Here is a 19,512-nt window from a genome sequence, read left to right as displayed (position 1 = left end):
TTAAGCACCTCCCCCCCCACCCCCCACATGTGCACATAAAAATCAATTTTGTTACTTTATGACTTATACTTCATTGCTCTGGGGACTTGTGCAGAATGTCCTTTCTTTGAAAAGAAAGCTCATTAAAAAACTGAGAGGAGTTTAATATTTTTAAGAGTATTTTATAGTTATAGAGCAATTTTGAAGCGGTAGAAACACTTTGACATTTTAATTCCATTTTCTACTTTTAGTTTTTTTCCTGTTAGTTGTTTTTTATTTTTTTGTTTGTTTGTTTTTGGCCACGCTGCGTGGCATGCAGGATCTTAGTTCCCCAACCAGGGATCGAACCTGTGCCCCCTGCAGTGGAAGCGTGGAGTCTTAATAACCACTGGACCACCAGGGAAGTCCTAGTTTTTTTCCTATTAGTTTCAGATCTTAGAGGATTGTTAAGCTGAACTCCTCAACTGATAAAAAGCATTGGAACATTCAACATGATTAAAGCAAACATTTAGGTAAATTTTCACATAGAGAAAAAAATATCTGTTCTGTTTTATGTGAAATTCTGTGTAGATTTACTACTAAACAATAGAAATTAGGAAAACCATATACTTTCTGTTGATTTGAAGTAACATTTCTACCCTATTTAATAATTCATCAGCTTGTTGTGGAAGATATTCACATGCGCCTATAAAAAAACAGGCAATTTAATTTGATATAATCATAAAATGGGAATTTAAAATTGCAGCATCAGTAACATTGATGTTAATGCAGTTTTACATGTTGATCTTGACCACTTTGAAACAGTGAATTAAACATTAACTGTTCTGTACTTATCCTAAAGAAATGCTCCATGAACTATTAAATGTTCCCAGAATCTATGAAGAGCCATAATAATATTAACACACCCCATCTAGTTTTTCTTCAGAATGAAAATTGTATTTTTCCGATTAAAAAATACATGTTTATTATAAAGAACATACAACCATGGAAAGTTATAAAGGAATTAAGTCACCCTAAATTCCACTACCACTTTCATTTCTAATATTTTGAAGAATTTTCTGTGTATACACACTCACATTATAGTTTACATACTCTTAGAGTAGCTAGGCAGAATTTTATTTGCCTACTTGACAGATTGCCTGGGGATTCCAAATACCATGTTTCATTAAATCTTAGATAGCACTGATTTTAAGATTTACCACTATTTTTTGTACTGCTAAGAAAGAAGACGCTGTCAGTTATTGTTGTAAGTTGCTGTCGATTGTAATATGTCAGTTTCAGGGGTATTAAAATGTGAATGTACATCTTAGAACAATAAAATGTAGTACTATATATTCAATGACTTTTCTATCCCTAAGGCTCTGTGATATTAAAAAAAGACACAGTTGATAAGTGTGCAAATGTATTTTCTCTGTTGTGAGTTCAGTTTTGCAGTGAATTTTTTTTTTACTAAAATAGTTTAATTTTAAAAAAAAATGAGGAAGTCTCGAGAGGGAAAGTTGTCCAACAAGTAAATTTTTTGTGGGAATATTTTTTGTGGGCCCTAAGCAAAGGAGAAATTAACCTGATTTATGGTGTGTCCAGACTAAATGGCTTACGTTAAAATGAAATTCTTCTTAGAATTTTATTTTATTTATTCTTCATTATTATTATTTTTAAAATATTTATTTATTTATTTATTTGGTTGTGTCGGGTTTTAGTTGCAGCAGGCGGGCTCCTTAGTTGCAGCATGCATGTGGGATCTAGTTCCCAGTCCAGGGATCGAACCCAGGCTCCCTGCATTGGGAGTGTAGAGTCTTAACCACTGCACTATCAGGCAAGTCCCTCTTCTTAGGATTTTAAATCTTGCAGAAAACTTTTGAGTTATGAATTATTATCTCCATGTACATTTGAGAACAATGAGGGGCAGAGGGATTAAGTGACTTGCCCAGGATCATACAAGTGTTCAATTTGAACACAGGCCTTTAATTCTGTGCAGAACTGAGAGTCTTATTTGGGAAAACTTTTAACTGACTTGGATCCTCTAATATGGGCTTCCTGTTATTTCTTCAGAAGTTTTGCATGCAAACAATTCATTTTGCCAGCTATGGGATTTTTCCTCAGTTAGGGTCAAGGTTCAGAAAGCTGTAAGTTTCAGTCTTAATCTTGGAAGTCACTTGATTAGTAGCTTGATTAGGCTCTCTGTTTAGTATGTCAAAGGTACAAATTACTTTACAGCAATTTGTTATTTGTAAGAAGCTGACTTTTTGAGTGAGCTTGTTGAAGAAAAATGCAGAAAATATTGGAGTAGTTTCTTAAAGTGTCTCTTCTAAGAAGAGGTCAGCAGCTTTTTTGGTCTGACACTTTTCTCTGTATGTTTTTAGTCAATTGCTTTAAGGTATGCTTTTTTCTCCAGAACAGTTGAAGTTAAATGTAAACGTACCACTTTGATGTTGACACTAGATAGTCTAAAGCTTATCTTCTGTAAATCTATCTATTTATATAAAGGAAGTGAAGTGATTTATGCCTTTCTCCTGCTTATTGAACTAAGACCATAGATGTGGATGGAGAAAAGAATTTGTTCAGTTTAAATTGGCAGGAATGGGGATGTGTACTGTCCATGGTATAAGGAAACACTAACAGAACTAGAGTCAAAAGTATACTTTCTAACTCTTGCCTGTGGATTTTCACTGTGATGTAGTCCTCGTCGGACAACTTAGGTTTTATGTAAGCACCCTGATTAGTAGAACATGAAGGTACTGGTCAGGTTTGGCCCCATGAAACCGCAACTTCTATTTTTAAAAAAAATCAAGGAGGGACTTTCCTGGTGGCGCAGTGGTTAAGGATCCGCCTGCCAATGCAGGAGACATGGGTTTGAGCCCTGGTCTGGAAAGATCCCACATGCCGTGGAGCAACTAAGCCCATGGGCCACAACTACCGAGTCTGCGCTCTAGAGCCCGCGAGCCACAACTACTAAGCCTGTGTGCCACAACTACTGAAGCCCGTGTGCCTAGAGCCCGTGCTCTGCAACAAGAGAAGCTACGCAATGAGGGGCCCGTGCACCACAACGAAGAGTAGCCCCTGCTCACCACAACTAGAGAAAGCCCGCACACAGCAATGAAGACCCAACACAGCCATAAATAAATAAACAAATTTTTTAAAATTAAGGAAATTGATTAATTCACTCAGCAAACATATTACCACCTGTTGTATGCAAGGTACTGTCTTTTAGGCCATGAAGAGTGGTTCTATTGAACATGTTTATCAGATCCTAGTCCCAAACCAGACATGGAATGAAAAACAAGAAGACAGGTTGCAATAACTTCTGAAGGTTTGAAAACAGTGTACTTGAAAATACCAGATATTAAATATCAGCACTAACACTTCCATCTTTTCTGGTACCCTGTTGTACTAAATGATATCTTTGATGTGTGTAGAGCAATGCTGACCAACAGAACTTTCTGTGATGATGGAAACGTTCTGTGTCTGTGTTGTCTAGTACGGAGCCACTAGCCACATGTGACTGTGAGGCTGTGAAATATATCTCGTGCAACAGAGGATCTGGTGTTTTTTTCGGGGCCACACTGCGCGGCATGTTGAATCTTAGTTTCCCGACCAGGGATTGAACCCGTGCCCTCTGCAGTGGAAGCGGATTCGTAACCACTGGACCCCCAGGGAAGTCCCTGAATTTTTAGTTTTATTTAATTTTAAATAATGTGGTTAGTGGTTATTATATTGGATAGTGCAGGATTAGATGATCTATAAGGGCCCTGCTTCATCAGCATCATTTTAAAAACTGATAATAGCTTCTTTTTCCTTTAAAGCAACATTTTAAGTTTAAAATGACAGGTAAATAAATTGACTTATTACCTGGGCATATATCCTTCCAGACTTATTATTTTCTGCATATATTTTTAGAAAATTGGATATCTGCCGTTTTTCATCTGAGGTGCAGTCTACCTCTAAAAGTTCATGATTCTAATATTCTCACTTTTGTTGATATTTGATCAGGGTACAGGAGAACAGTTAAAGGACACAGAGGATGGTTGAAATTATGATGTGAAGAGAAAATATGATTGAGTGTGGTGGACTTGGGACCTAGCTGGTTGTAGAAGGAACAGTTGTTTCCCCATAACTCCATTCTAGGGTCCTAAAGAATGATCTGAAGTTCACTGCAAAAAGGAAGGCACATATTGCTAAGCCACTAAGTGCTAAGGCTGGACTTCCTACCTCAGTAATACTCCTAGTCTCACCCTCTTGGGAGCCCAGTTTTGGTGATTAACCTCTCTGCATTCTCTTCTTATGGTCTCAACCTGTTTGTTCCAAGCCGTTCTTTTGCAGCCCACTCATTAACGTGTTTTCACACAGCTTTCTCTCCTCTTTTCCTATACCAAGCTTCAGTTCTTGTTGCTACCTGGAGGTTTGCACAATTTTTAGGGATAGACAAATAAGAAAGTTCCTTCCTATTTCCCTTCTCTTTTTTTCACGTAGACTCGAGAAAAGGTAGATAAAATGGAAACACAGACACGGAGGGTATGTATTTGGTAGACCCAAAGAGCTTCTCTGGGGATTTTATGTAGTTGACAGTGACATTCTGAGTTAAGGACAGATTGGGCTCTCCCATGCCAGTCCCATCATCTCCTTAAAGATGAAGCACGTAAGAGTCACTCAGTAATGAAATGCAGCAGGGATACAGTGGGAAGCTTGTCATAGACAGGAAGGGAGGGAGCAAGGGAAAATCCTCTGGTGGGGTAATTGATTCATGGGTGCCATTTGTATGCAATTTGGGCACTTATACCTGTATTCTAGCACAGTGGACTGTAACATTTTTCTTAAATGAATCTTCTGTATTACCCTTCATTTAAAAGGTGGCTGTGTTTCCAGAAAAAGGAACCTCGAAGCTAAAACCCTTGGGGCGAACGGAAATATGGAGATTTAGATCTAGTGCAGCAGCAGTGTCTTGCGTGCTTGTAGTTCTCTTGTCTCTTACCCTCTCACGATCGCCTTTGGATCACAGGGTTTTTTCCATACTTTTCAGTTCTCAGATCTTTACTCCTTTTCTCTGTAAAAAAAAAAGGGTCAATTGAAGTCGACTGTAATACCAAATTTATACAGAAGATGTCGCTATTTAACTTGATTTACTGTGTAAATCGTTTACTACTGTGATTCGCTCTCATTGAAAGCTTCAGGTTTCATACGGTTTTTTTTTTTTTTTTTTGCTATTAATTCTCTGTCTTTGAAACTCTAGGTTTTAAGTTAGTTAGAATAAGAGGTGTCCGACATTTCCTTAAGATGAGAAGTAATATGCAAGAGTTTTTTGATACTGGTAGTCATACTTATGTATCTTACGTTTAGTTTGCAACACTGTATACTGTTGGCCCATTTGTGATTTTCAAAAATAACACTCCATAAAATACGGACACATATATAGAAGTGTATGACAAAATTAGAAGTACAGGCGCACCACGTTTTATTGCGCTTCACTTTTTTTTAAGTAATTTTTTAAAATATTTATTTATTGGCTGTGTCGGGTCTTAGTTGTGGCATGCAGGATCTTTCACACTGCATGGGCTCTGTAGTTGTGGCACACAGGCTTAGTTGCCCTGCGGCATGTGGGATCTTAGCTCCCCAACCAGGGATCGAACTGGTGCCCTCTGCATTGCAAGATGGATTCTTAACCACTGGACCACCAGGGGAGTCCCTATTGCACTTCACTTTATTGTGCTTTGCAGATACTGCATTTTTTATAAATTGAAGGTTTGTGGCAGTTTTGGGTCAAGCAAGTCTGTTGATGCCATTTTTCCAGCAGCACTTGCTCTCTTTATGTCTCTGTGTCACATTTTGGTAATTCTCGCAATAGGTCAAACTTTTTCATTATTATTATATTTGTTATGGTGATCTGTGATTAGTGATCTTTGATGTTACCATTACAAAAAGATTAAGACTCACTGAAGGCTCACATGATGGTTAGCATTTTTATTTTTTATCTATTTATTTATTTATTTGGGGTGGGGTGGGGTTTTACCATAGTTTCATGTTTTATTTTTAAAGAAACTGCTGAAATGTTTTCCAGAGTGGCTGTACCATTCTACGTTCACATAAACAAAGTATAAGTGATCCAGTTTCTCTGCATCCTCCACAGTATTTGACGTCACTATTTTATTTTATTTTTAAATTAATTTTTATTGGAGTATAGTTGATTTACAATGTTGCGTTAGTTATTGCTGAACAACAGAGAATCAGTCATACATATACATATATCCACTCTTTTTTAGATTCTTTTCCCATATAGGCCATTACAGAATATTGAGTAGAGTTCTTTGTGCCATACAGTAGGTCCTTATTAGTTATCTATTTTATATATAGTAGTGTGTGTATGTCAATCCCAATCTCCCAATTTATCCCCGCCCCTTTCCCCCTGGTAACCATGTTTGTTTTCTACATTTGTAACTCTATTTCCGTTTTGTAAGTAGGTTCGTTTGTACCATTTTTTTAGATTACACATATAAACAATAGCATTTTTTTAGCAATAAAGTATTTTTAAATTAAGGTATTGTACATTGTTTTTTTAGACATAATGCTGTTGCACACTTAATAGACTACAGTACAGTACAAACATAACTTTTATGTCCACTGGGAAACCAAAAAATTCCTGTGACTTGCTGTATTGTGACACTCACTTTATCGTGATGATCTGCAACCAAACCCGAAATATCTGAGGTATGCCTGTATATAAAAGTAGAAAGTCTTCTTATCCCTTCTCACTACTCAGAGGTAATTGCAGTTAGAAGCTTTTTAAAAATGCTGAACAGAAATGGTTCCGTAGGCAACACATTGCTCTATAACTTGGTGTTTTTAGTTACCATTGTTCATGTCAGTGTGTATAGATTATCAGATTCTTTGTTGTTGTTGTTTTTTTTTTTTTGCGGCACGCGGGCCTCTCATTGCCGTGGCCCCTCCCGCCGCGGAGCACAGGCTCTGGACACGCAGGCTCAGCGGCCACGGCTCACGGGCCCAGCCGCTCCACCGCACGCGGGATCCTCCCAGAGTGGGGCACGAACCCGCGTCCCCTGCATCGGCAGGTGGACTCCCAACCACTGTGCCATCAGGGAAGCCCTATCAGATTTTTTTTAATAGCTCCACAGTATTACATTGTGTGGATGAACTTAATTTAAATAGTTCCCTGTTAATAAACATGCTGGTTGTCTCCAATTTTTGTTTCTTATAACAGTTGATACAGTGAACATCCTTGTATGTACCTTTGCACACTTGTGTTTTTGTAGCTTTGATTCCTGGAAGTGGGATTGCTGGGGCAAATGGCATGCGTGTTTACAATTTTAATAGGTATGGCTATATATTTTTCGAAGGACAGTGTACTGATTTATACTCTCACCACCAACAAGGGTGCTTGTTTCCTGTCACTCTTGCCAAAATATATATATTGCCAGTGTGAATGAGTGAACAGTAGAATCATGTTGTTTATTTGTTTCTCAGATATCATTTTATATGTTATGACATTCTTTTCTGTGAATTACCTACTCGTGTTCATTCTCCATTTCTCTGTTGGATTCTTATTGTTGGAGCCCAATGTATAATAGAAATACTCGTTACAGATCTTTTCTTTCAGTTTAGGTTCATGTCATGCCTAAGTTTTTACCTTTCTGAGAATGTGAAAATATTCTACGTTTTCTTCTGGTTTGCTTATGGCTTTATTTTTTACGTTTAGATTTTAATCCATCTGGAATTTATTTTTGTGTATGCTGTGAGGTAGGGATCATACTTTATTTTTTTCCCAAATGGATTACTAGTTGATGAAACACCATTTATTGAATAATTCATCTTTTTCCTACTGACTTGAAATACCATCTTTATCATATACTAAATCCTCATATATTTCTGGGTCTGTTTCTGGGCTCTATTCTGTTCCTTGATCTCTTTGTCTGTTACTGTGCTGGTACAGCACCATTGTAATTGCCACAGCTTTGGTATGGTTTGCTCTCTGGTAGGGCAAGTCTAAGCTGTTTCATTCACCTGCTCTTTCACTCCAGTTTTCTGTCTTGAATCCAGCACAGCAAATTATGATCATTATCACCACCAACTACAGTGGGTGTGGAGCATTCCCTTTTGAAACTCTTTTAAGGGTTTCTACTAGATTCTGTGATAGCATAAAACTGGGAGCCTAAGAGGTATGCTTTAAAGGACTACTGATCAGACCTGATTTCCCAGACTGTGCTGAAGATGACCTGGGCCTGAGCTAGACTTTTGAGGGAAATATCTTTGGAGTCAAGTGTGATATAGACGAGACCCTACAACTTGATTGACTCATGGGAATGGTCCAGGGCCAGAACCAGACACCTGTCATGCTAATAACTTCTTTCGTGGTTCAGAAATTACTGAGACTGAAGATGGGTGGCCTCTGTAATACTGCCCACTCAAAAATGGGTGTACCCCATTTTTAGGACTCTTTGAAGCATCAAATCAGTAATGACCAATTAGAAATTCTTAATTTTTACTAATCTCTAGTTGAAAGTTACCTAGTCATTCATTTCTAGAGACATAATTCTTACAGTTTGTATCATTTAGACTATCATAATGCTATGACATTAGATAGCTAACTTCTTAAATCTTCTAGTTCGTGTTTGATAATTTGAAATGTGTGTGTATACATGGAAAGATATACATACATATTTATCTTTTTTTTTTTTTTAACTAGAATGACCAGTCAACAGGTGACATAAAAGTAATTGGTGGAGATGATCTCTCAACTTTAACTGGAAAGGTATGTATCTTGAAGGGGAAGAAAAAAACATTCCATACCAAGTCAATTAGTAACACTGTGCTTTCAATCCATCACCAAGAGGCAGTTTAGATAGTTATTTATGCACTCAAACAAGGGTTATTTAACCCTTGGAAACAACCTAAGTTAGATACCTTTCTCTAGGTCATATAGCAAAGAGGCAGCAAAATCCAACGTTAAACGTCAAGTCTGTGTTGCCAAGTACTGCTGGTATGCTTCTGTGGGGATCTAATTTGGGATCCTTCAAAAGAATATATGGGGGAAAAGACAGTCTTCTTTTTAAAAAGAGATAGCACATAGTTTCTTAAAAGATAGAGAAACAGTATAATGTAGTGACTGAAAGTGTGGGTTCTAGAGCTGGAGAGCTTTGGTTCAAAGCCTGGCTCAGTACCTCGTAGCTATGTGATCTTGGGCAGGTTATTTAACCTCTCGTCTCCCATATGATGCTACCGGCAGTCATCTCAGTGAGTTAAGAGGATTGAGTGATATAATGCATGTAGAGCTCTTAAAACAGTTTCTGGTAGTTAGAACACTCAGTATGTTATAACATACTGTTATTTTAAGGAATCCCAAAAAAGAGTTTAAAATACATCAAAATTCTTCCAGCATAGACATTTCGCTGAGATAATAGAGCTATTAAAATACTTGAATATTTACAATATTATTCTTCAGATACACTGAAATGGTTTTTGAGTAACCAATGATAAATGATGGAATGCTTTTTTTTTTTTTTGCAGCTGCCAGTTACTTTTTTGCTTATAGACACAGTGCCAGATATAAAGGCATAATCTCATAAAAGCTTCACAAGAATCCTCTTGAGGTAGATATTATCATCCCCATTTTACAGATCAGGAGACTAAGACTCAGCAAGGTTGAAAGACTTGTCCAAAGTCACACTGCCAGTTAAGTGGTAGAGCTTGAATTTAAATGCAGGTCTATCTGGCTCCAAAGCTCTTTTCTTCCTCTGGTTTTTAGATTTTAATGTTTATAGCTTACTTCACTGAGTATCTGTAAGGCGACTTTAACATGCAACACTTGTGTCAAATTCTATGGTCCCATATCAGGGTCGTGCCAAACTAATGTTGTCTTCCTCAACATCTTTTGAAAACTTCAAAGGAGAAATTATAATCTGTTGACTCTTTTCCCTTCCTGCCAGACCTATCCTCCTTCCCTTTCAGCGTGCTTTGCCCATATTTAGAAGTCATTTGAAGACCTTACTCCTATAATCAGTTTTTAGTGCTGGAAGGGACCTAGCCTTCAAAGCTCTCTGTGATTCCATTTGACCTTGCCTTTCCCACCTAATGGCTCTGTCCCACTACATAGCTCTGTGATCTTAAAAGGTCTCTGCTTCTAAAATAACTTTCTTTTCATGATAGTCACAGTAAGCACATTTATTGTGGAAAAAAAACAAGACGCAGAAGTTGGGTGAAGTTGTTTCTTGGTGGTGAGATTATGGATTATTTAGACGTTCTATTTCAGTTTATCTCTGGCAGATACTGTGTGTGTGCAGATACATATATATATGAATAGTTTTCCCCTTTTTTCCAGTTATGGTTGAGAATATGGGCTTTGGACCCTGAAAACCCCTCTTCAAATCTATCCTCTACCACTTGACTATTTTTATGACTTCAGGCAAGTCATTTGACCTCTGAACCTCATTTTTTTCATTTATTAAGTAAGGATGTAGCTATTTGATGTAAACTAAGCTCTCGGTAACGGTAGCAATTCTCATTCTTTTATTTTTTAAACATTAATGACATCATACTCTGGATACTATAATTTTGTGTGGCAAATATTTAATCTCTCAGCCTCATAGTAGTAAAAGTCTTTGATTATGATTTAGACAAGGTTTTGCAGCTACTTAGTATTATAGGCAAGACTAGAATCCAGTTTCTTTGTCTCATAATTCAGTGCTCTTTTCAGACTATAATTCCATCCCATGGTGCAAATTGCTGCATCAGTGAGCCAAAGTCACTGATGGGAAAATGTCCTTCAGATGTGCTAGCTGGGTTAGAGGAAATGCTGGGAAAGAACCACATGGTAGGTGGTGAAACAATTATTTGGTCCATTAATTGATTACAGTTGGCCCTTGAACAACATGGGTTTGACCTATGTGGGTCCACTTATATGCAAATTTTTTCAATAAATCCTTACTACACGATCTGTGGCTGGTTGAATCTGTGAATACGGAGGAACTGTGGATATGGAGGGCTGACTGTAAAGTTATATGTGGATTTTCAACTGTGTGGAGGGTCAGTGTCCCTAGTCCCCTTGTTGTTCAAGCATCAACTGTATATTCAATTTTCCTGAAGATTTAGGTTACAATATCTTTTGAAAAGAGAGAAATTAGTTGTGATATGAGGAAAGGAGTAAATTGCATATGAACTATGGTAGTAATATAATGTACATTATAAAATGCATGCAGTTATAAAATTATAGATTACATAAGGTGAGGTTTAAAAAAAGTTCTAATCTTTCTTTCTTTCAACCCAGTGGATCTTGTGTGCCCTACCTTGATAACCACTGACTTAGAAGAGTATATAGAACATTAAAATTCTGATGCTTGTAGGTATGTGATAGAGAAATGAGAACTACAAATAAGCAATATAACATGAATCTTCTTGTGACAATGATTATAACCAGTATGTGAAATGCTGCCTCATTCCCAGGAATAGACATAGGACTCTTCTCTACCTCGGAGGTAATTGTTAGATGGTATTTTCTCTAAGCGTTCTAACAGCTATAAAATTCTGAGAGGTAGAAATTGGGGTAAGGGTTTATGGTGGGAGGAAGCATTGGTATCTTTTAGTTTAGTCCAAGAATATGAACACATCCAGAAAATGCAGATCAATTTCAGCCTACTGAGAAAATGCATTTTGAATTGGATTCCATATGGTAAGTTAAATGCATGATTTTGGAGTTATTGTACAAATTATAGTTTTGAATGTTAGAGTTGGAATACACATATTAGTTGAAGTCCTTCATTTTCCACATGGGAAACTGAGGCCCAGAGAAATTTCGTGACTTGCCCAAGATTAGACCTCCGTTTAAGTAATGAAAACTCTTAAAAAATGAACATATGGGTCAAATTTTATTTTTAAAAATTCCACTGCAGTGAAAATTTTATATTAAAGAGTTCCAAATCCCAACAGATGGCCCATTTGTTTAAATCAGAGTTCAATGTAGTAAAGTAGCTTAAAGCAAGAATTTGGATAAATCCTTAGAGTTTGTTATGATGTGACTTGAATTATAATTGGAAACACTGTCTGATTCATTGTACTGATTTTCATTTCTCTTTTTCTTCCAGAATGTCTTGATTGTTGAAGTAAGTTTTACATACTTTTAATATAGTGTTTATGATTTTCTAACTTGGTATGCACAGTCCTAGAGGTAACCCAGGGAAAGAAATTCCTTTTCATCAGTTTTAATGGTGGGCTTGTGTTATAAGGGAGTGAGATTGTTTTTTTTCTAAGAAATATTTAGTAATTTACTTTTACCGGATAGTGGAAACATTTTGGCATATTTCTTACCCCTCTCTTTTTGGCTTGAAATATTTTTGTTCCTTTTAAAGTTACACATATCATTCCCATCCATGCTTTTTATGCTTCTATTGCGTATATATAACCATATACAAAATATATTTTTTGATAATTTATATAGTGCTACACTGTATATATTCTCTCTTGCAGCTTGTTATTCTCACTTAAAATTGGTTTTGAGGTTATTCATGTTGAAACATATAGAGTTAGTTGACCTTAAAATCCTTCATAGCATTTCAGTGTACAAATCAACCTATTTATTGCCCTACAAATAGGGAGTTTGCTTCCAATTTTTCTTACTACAACAGGGCTGCTAAGAGCATCCTTTTGCATTGTCCTGTGTGCATGTGTGTGAGTTCCCTCTGGATACAGGCACTTAGAAGTGGAATGACTGGATTTTCGAATTTGTACGTTTTCACTTTTACTATTGTTGCCAAATTACTCATCGAAGTACTTTATATTCCCACCAATAGAATGAGTTCTTACTCTTTTATGTAAAATGGTGTAAGGCTTAAGAGCAACAGTAACCCCTGATTCACTTTTTGTTGTTACCAAGGTTTTTAGAAACTTTAGCTCATAGATTAAAAAATAAACAAATAACACTCTTTTCACAGGGTTTGTGTACATGAGTATCCCTGGGAACTGGTTGCTTTTTTAAAAATGCAGATTCACTAATTCCACTTCAGATTGCTTCATTTTGTCTGCAGTAATGCCGCCTAACAAATTACCACAGACTAAGCCGCTTAAAACAACACACACTGATTATCTCAGTTTTCAGGTGTCAGGACTCGAATACAGGGTAGCTGCCGGGTCCTCTGCCCCAGGTCTCATCAGGCTGAATCAAGGCTGGGGTTCCTGTCTCACCTGTGACTCATGGTACTCTTCCAAATTCATTCAGGTTGTTGGCAGAACTGAGTTCCTGTGGTTGCAGGACTGAGGGCCCCATTTTCTTGCTAGGCTGTCCTCATGTCCTAGCACATGGCCCTCTCATATGACAGCTGACTTCTTCAAAACCAGCAGAATCTCTCTCCAGGCTGCTACAGCTGTCTTGTGTAACACAACCTACTGACAACCCCATCATTTCGCAAGTCCCACTCACACTCAGGGAGTGGGGGATTATTCTGAGTGTGTACACCAGGAGGCAGGAGTCCTGGGGGCCATCAGAATTCTGTCTACCACAGCCCAGAAATCTGCATTTTTCACAAATCCCCAGCCCTGATGTTTCTGATGACTTACAGCCCCACTTTGTGAACGCTGCTTTATACCATCTGTAGAGAATATTTTCATTGAAGAGCATTAGGGTTATGGTTTAAGAAATGTTTTCCCAATTAGAGATAGGATTTTTTTGAATAATGTCCTACTTTTGACTAAATAGCTAAGATTCACTTTCATGTAAAGTATTCTATATGGTAAAACTTTAATACTTTGGATACTTTTAAGATGGTATAAAGCAGTGTTTCTTGGTGTGGTCTCTTAACCACCTGCATCCGAGAGTTGGAGCATCCTGATCTTGAGTTTATAAAAAAAAATCTAATATCTTTTATAATGAAGGGCAGCACCACAACTCTCTAATAAAATATGTGTGTACATACTTGCATATATATACTTAAATTAGCTGTCATTGATCTCTTGGTGCCTATAAAATCCAGCCCTGAGGACTGGCATTCCTACTGCTTGCTGAGAGCCAGATGACTTACAGATTCCAGAATATCTCAGTATGAATTGTGGTGAGAATCACTGCACCGAAAAAAAATGGCATTATTCCAGTTATACATGGGATTTTGTTTTTTTGTGTTTATATGATGACTGAATTTAAAGGTACGATAGTTTTATTTACCATTTAAATGTCTTTTCTTTTTTTAAAGGATATAATTGACACTGGCAAAACAATGCAGACCTTGCTTTCCTTGGTCAAGCAGCATAATCCAAAGATGGTCAAGGTTGCAAGGTATGTAAATAACATTTTGACATAGGATACTTTCTTCATTTGAAAAAAGATTAATTGCTTCTTTGTAAGGGTAAATTTTCTTATCTCCAAAAAGTAGTATAATCTCAAGTAAGACTCAGTAAGTGTCCTTTGTAAATAATTTGTCGTGTGTTAAAGCCTTTCAGTGCAGTCACCTTATTGCCCAATGTTATTACTCTTTGGTTTTTCACCAATCTAATAGTGATATCAAAGTTGTCCTGGGTAGCATGGCAGAGGATTTGGGGCCTCTTTGCAAAACTGAGACCAAGGATCCCAAAGACGGGTTAGGAGGTGGTAGGAGGGAGTGGGCCCTGGAGATCCTGAGCTCCTGGAATTGAGTGATGTAGTGGTCCTGTGTGATGCATCTTGTTTTGTAGCCATGTTGAAAATGTACAATGCCTGCTTCCTTTCTTCTAAGCCAGCCTCACTTCCTGGTCCTACCTATGCTGTTTGGCTTATTAGTTCTACCTGTGTTTATCCCTAATTATAGTTTCACTCCCCAACAACTCAGAGGTAGACTATTATTCCCACTTCACAGATGGGGATACCAAGGCATAGGGAATTATCCAGAGGCACAGAGCTGGATCACTATAGAGGTAAAATTTGAACCCAGGCAACCTGGCTCAGAGTTCATGCCTTACTATTTTTTTTGTCAGGTGACGTCCCTGGATGTTTTGGGTTTTTTTTTTCTTTTTAATTTTTGACCAATCTGCAATTTTTATGTAGGGGTCAGATAATGATCTAACTTTTATTTCCTAAACGATTAACTGGTTTTTATAAACCCCTTTTAAAGGATCAAAGTATTTGTCGAACATCTTTGAATCAGAGTAAGCCTTCTACTGAGTCGTGTGTCAGCAGTTTGTCCTTTGGGGCTTTTCTGATAGCTGGTGCCAGTGTATCATCAGTGAGTTTTTACTTTAAATGGATTTGGGACAGGCATGATGAGAGTGTAGAAATGATGCATTCTAGGGCACTAAGCAGTTTCCTGCAGACCAATCAGTGCATTTGCTCATTTCTCTACATGCTTTCAGGGTTTTTTAAATGTCAGCCTACTGTGGCATATACTCCTCCAGATATTCTTGTGTGCCTCTTTCCTGGAGTATGCTGTGAAACTGAGATAGACTGCCTCACGAGAGAGATACTTCCTGTAGCTGGAGGTGTGAGGGTCATTAGTGATGGGGCTGTGGCCCAAGTGGGTTGTTTCTCAACCTTCTTTTCCTAATCCCTTCCTTGCCATTAAATTTAATATCACAGATATATTGTGTATCTATTTATGTAATGTATGTGTATCTGTGCTTTATACCTAAAAAGATTAAGTACAAAGCAGGGTTAAGAATGACTAGAAAGCTTTTTAACTTAAAAGTTAAATTAAAAAACCATTAACTGACAGGCATGTCAAGTGCTGCAGCCACTTTGGAAAACAGTTTGGCAGTTTCTTAAGAAACTAAACCTGTAACTGCCATACAACTCCAGCAGCTGCACTCTGGGCATTTCTCCCAGAGAAATGAGAACTTACATCCGCGCAAAAACCCGTGTGTGAACGTTCATGGCAGCTTCATTTGCAATAGCCCCAGACTGGAAAGAGCCAAAATGTCTTTTGGTAGGTGACTGGTTAAACAAACTGTGGTCCACCCTACCATGGAATCCTACCCAGCACTAAAAAGGAACAAACTGCTGATGCACACGACCTGGAGGAACTCAACGGAGCTGTGCCAATAAAAGCCAATCTCAAAAGGGTAAATACTGTATGATCCCATTTATACAACCTTCTTTTTTTTTTTTTTTTTTGTGGTGCACGGGCCTCTCACTGTTGTGGCCTCTCCCGTTGCGGAGCACAGGCTCCGGATGCGCAGGCTCAGCGGCTATGGCTCACGGGCCCAGCCGCTCTGCGGCATGTGGGATCTTCCCAGACCAGGGCACGAACCTGTATCCCCTGCATCGGCAGGCGGACTCTCAACCACTGCGCCACCAGGGAAGCCCCTATACTACCTTCTTAAAGTGACAGAATGATAGGAATGGAGAACAGATTAGTGGTTGCCAGGGGTTAGGGGGTGGTGGGTGGCTGTGACTATAAATAAAGAGGTAGCAAGAGAAAGCCGTGTGTGATGGAAAGTTCTGTATCCTGATTGTGGTGGTGGTTACACGAATCCACACGTGTGATACGATTGCGTAGAATTACACACATATAAATATGAGCACAGAAAGCTGATGAAATTTGGATAAGGTCAGTCCACCAATGTCCATGTCCTGGTTGTGGTAATCTACTACAGTTATGTGACATGTTCACTGGAGGAAACCGGAGAGAGGGCACACGGGCGCTCTGTGCTTTTTTCTTGGCTACTTCCTATGAATCTGCAATTATTTCAAAATAATTCATTGAGATCTATAGGAATATGAGGTGCCGAGTTCCCCTGAACTCTTAGTACAGCTTTCACTGAGTTTAATGATACCTTTTTTGGATTGTTCCTGAATGAGTTCAGGTAGATGGAAGGGGTTTTGCTGCGATTGGTTTGTTATTTTCTTTCTAAATGGATCCCGAGTCTAAGTGTGTCCTCTAATTACTGGAAGGAGAATCTCAAGGGACTTGCCTGGACTACGATCCCTTGGAGGCTAAGGCTTAGGCCAGTGCTTCTCAACTTTGGCTGCACATTGGTATCATCTGAGAGTTTAAAAAACAAAACATAACCTACATCTGTGTCCCATCCCCAGCGATTCTGATGTAATTGGTGAGGGGTATGGCCCGGGTATCTGAGTTTTATATATTTTTTAAGGTTCCCACATGATTCCAATGTGCAGTGAAGGTTGAGAATCACTTTAGGTCCTTTCCAGCCCTTTTAATATACTTATCTAGGAAGTTATGAAATCTTGTTTTATTGGGACTGCCCTTATCATATGTAAAGGCTTTCAGAGCACCATTACAGGTTTTTTAATGGCTGAAAATTTTCAGCAGGCAGCACTTGGATTATGAAATTAGCTTTCGTTAGAGTTGACACATCCTACCTGCAGTTTCTGCTCTCAAAAACAAATAGTAGCTCCTTTAGCATGCTACTTCTTTTTTAAGCTAACATTCCTCTTTGTAAGCTATTTACTAGAAGTCTTGAAAGGTGATGCTCACCTCTCCCACACCATTTGTGGCTTAGGGATTGTTTTCCAGGGATTTTGGACTGAAAGCCTTTACTTGTCATCTTTGCTCGTTGGCATTCCCCACCCGTTCATCCTCCCCAAGTAGCTGCCCTTTGATGGGCATGTGGGTAGTCAGGGGGCAGCTCTCAGAACAGTCCATCGTGTTCCAGGTGAAGATCAATCGAGGGCCTCATCTATAGTGTGAACTCATTGCTGCCCCTGCCCAGGGAGCCCTGTGATTTAGCTCTCTCCATTTCAGAGTGTTTCTTTGGGTTTGTTAAAACTGACCATAGTATTCTAAACTGCAGATGAAACCGTGTTGCAAACCATGAATATTCTCTTTTGTAATGCCCTGCAGTGTCTCCGTGTGTCACATGTCACATTTTATAATTAACAGCTTGCTGGTGAAAAGGACCCCGCGAAGTGTTGGATATAGACCAGACTGTAAGTGAAATACTTTGTCAATCATTTAACCAGCTTTAACCCAACAAGTTTTATATGAAATGGTTTAGAGTCACTTTAGAGAATGTTTGCACGTATTAGATTTGAAAGTGATGTTTTCTGTATCTAAATGATGTGATTCTTTTTAGTTGTTGGATTTGAAATTCCAGACAAGTTTGTTGTAGGATATGCCCTTGACTATAATGAATACTTCAGGGATTTGAATGTAAGTAATGCTTCTTTTCCTCATTCTCATTTTTCAGAACCCATATAAAAATTTATAAAAGGGAAGAATTGTTTTCTCTTTCCAGCACCTCATAATTTGAACAGACTGATGGTTCCCATTAGTCACATAAAGATGTAGTCAAGTACAGACGTCCTTAAAGCTGTAACTTGGCCAGGCTAGGGTAACACTTCTTGCTGGCTAAACAGTTGAACAGGTTTAATATACAGTAACTGTCCCATTATTATTTCAGATGATAGATGTGGTCATAAGTAAGCGAGAAATGAACTAGTTTAAGTCTTTTAATTCACTCTCCTTCAAATACCCACCACCTCCTCTGGAAGCAGGGGTGCCGAGAATGCGTTTGTGAACGCGGGTGAGGAAGATGAGGAAGGCCGTTTGTTTTGTAAAAACCCCTGCAGCAGAATACTGTTCATAGAAGACATGCCAAGTACTGTTGTCGCCTTTCACTTCACAGTATACTTTTCTAATGTGAATCTCTGGATTTTTATTTTATAGCATGTTTGTGTCATTAGCGAAACTGGAAAAGCAAAATACAAAGCCTAAGATGAGAGTTCAAGTTGAGTTTGGAAACATCTGGAGTCCCCTTGAAGTCACCAGGAAAATGATCAGATGTTCTAGTTCTGTGGCCAGCTGCTTAGTAGAGCTTATTGCATGTATCTTCTAAGAATTTTATCCGTTCTGTATTTTAGAAAGGTCAGTTGCTGCATTCCCTAACTCTTTATTTGCACTATGAGCCTATAGAGTATCAGTTCCCTTTGGATGGATTGTTGTTTGACTTGTGAATGAAAAATCTCTTAAACCACACCACTAATGAATGAAAATATTGAAATTGTATCTGTAAGAAACATTGAAAGAGGAGAATATATTAGTTTTTTAATTGGTATTTTAATTTTTATATATTCAGGAAAGAACAGAAGTGATTGAATATTGTTAATTATACCACTGTGTGTTTAGAAAAGAAGCAGTCAGTTTCATATCAGTGACAGCATTTAGAGGTATTGTTATGTCGGATAAACCATATGTCCTGGAGTTATTTTAGTAGGTTTCAGTAGTATTAACTGTATTTTCCCGCTTGTTCAGATTATTTCTGGAGAATCTTTGTCAACAGTTCCTTTTAAATACAGGTCAATATGTTCTAAAAACCTACCACTTTTTGAAGTCTTCAATGTAAAAATTCTTAAAATAAAGGCTGTCTCTTTAAAAGAAACTATGCATACCTGTTATTTCTCTACAAATTAACCTAGTGTAGTTTTCTGTTGGTTACCTTTTCCTTGTCTGTTAAATTTCAGTAGCTAGTTTAATTGTAATCTTTACCAAGCAGAGCAAATAATGATTATCTGGTAGAATGGGTTGGTGGAGCTAGTGAGATTCTTGCCTACTTCAGAGACCTCAGATTTTAGACACATGGTATATAGTTTATTACATTTTCTGATGCTAAAAT

The 19,512-nt window shown here is 38.0% G+C and overlaps 1 protein-coding gene across 3 annotated transcripts in view; it reads left to right on the top strand.

The window, feature by feature from the left end:
* The window catches only part of HPRT1 (hypoxanthine phosphoribosyltransferase 1), a 31,871-nt gene extending 12,568 nt beyond the window's left edge, over positions 1-19,303 (top strand). The window contains exons 4-9 of one of the 3 annotated variants that reach the window (XM_022554280.2): positions 8,672-8,737; positions 12,063-12,080; positions 14,160-14,242; positions 17,781-17,827; positions 17,974-18,050; positions 18,567-19,303. In XM_022554280.2, the coding sequence (XP_022409988.1) occupies positions 8,672-8,737; positions 12,063-12,080; positions 14,160-14,242; positions 17,781-17,827; positions 17,974-18,050; positions 18,567-18,614 (339 nt within the window). In that variant the 3' untranslated portion in view covers positions 18,615-19,303. The other 2 variants (XR_016391273.1, XM_089904071.1) reach the window with 2 other exon arrangements.
* The last annotated feature ends 209 nt before the right edge of the window (positions 19,304-19,512 follow it).

The sequence above is a fragment of the Delphinapterus leucas genome, chromosome X (assembly GCF_059928025.1).
Source record: "Delphinapterus leucas isolate spDelLeu-1000000601 "Yukka" chromosome X, BTC_Dleu_Yukka2, whole genome shotgun sequence".
Classification (NCBI taxonomy): Eukaryota; Metazoa; Chordata; class Mammalia; order Artiodactyla; family Monodontidae; genus Delphinapterus; species Delphinapterus leucas.
The sequence above is the reverse complement of the archived record's forward strand: the minus strand, read 5'-3'. Positions and strand labels throughout refer to the sequence as shown.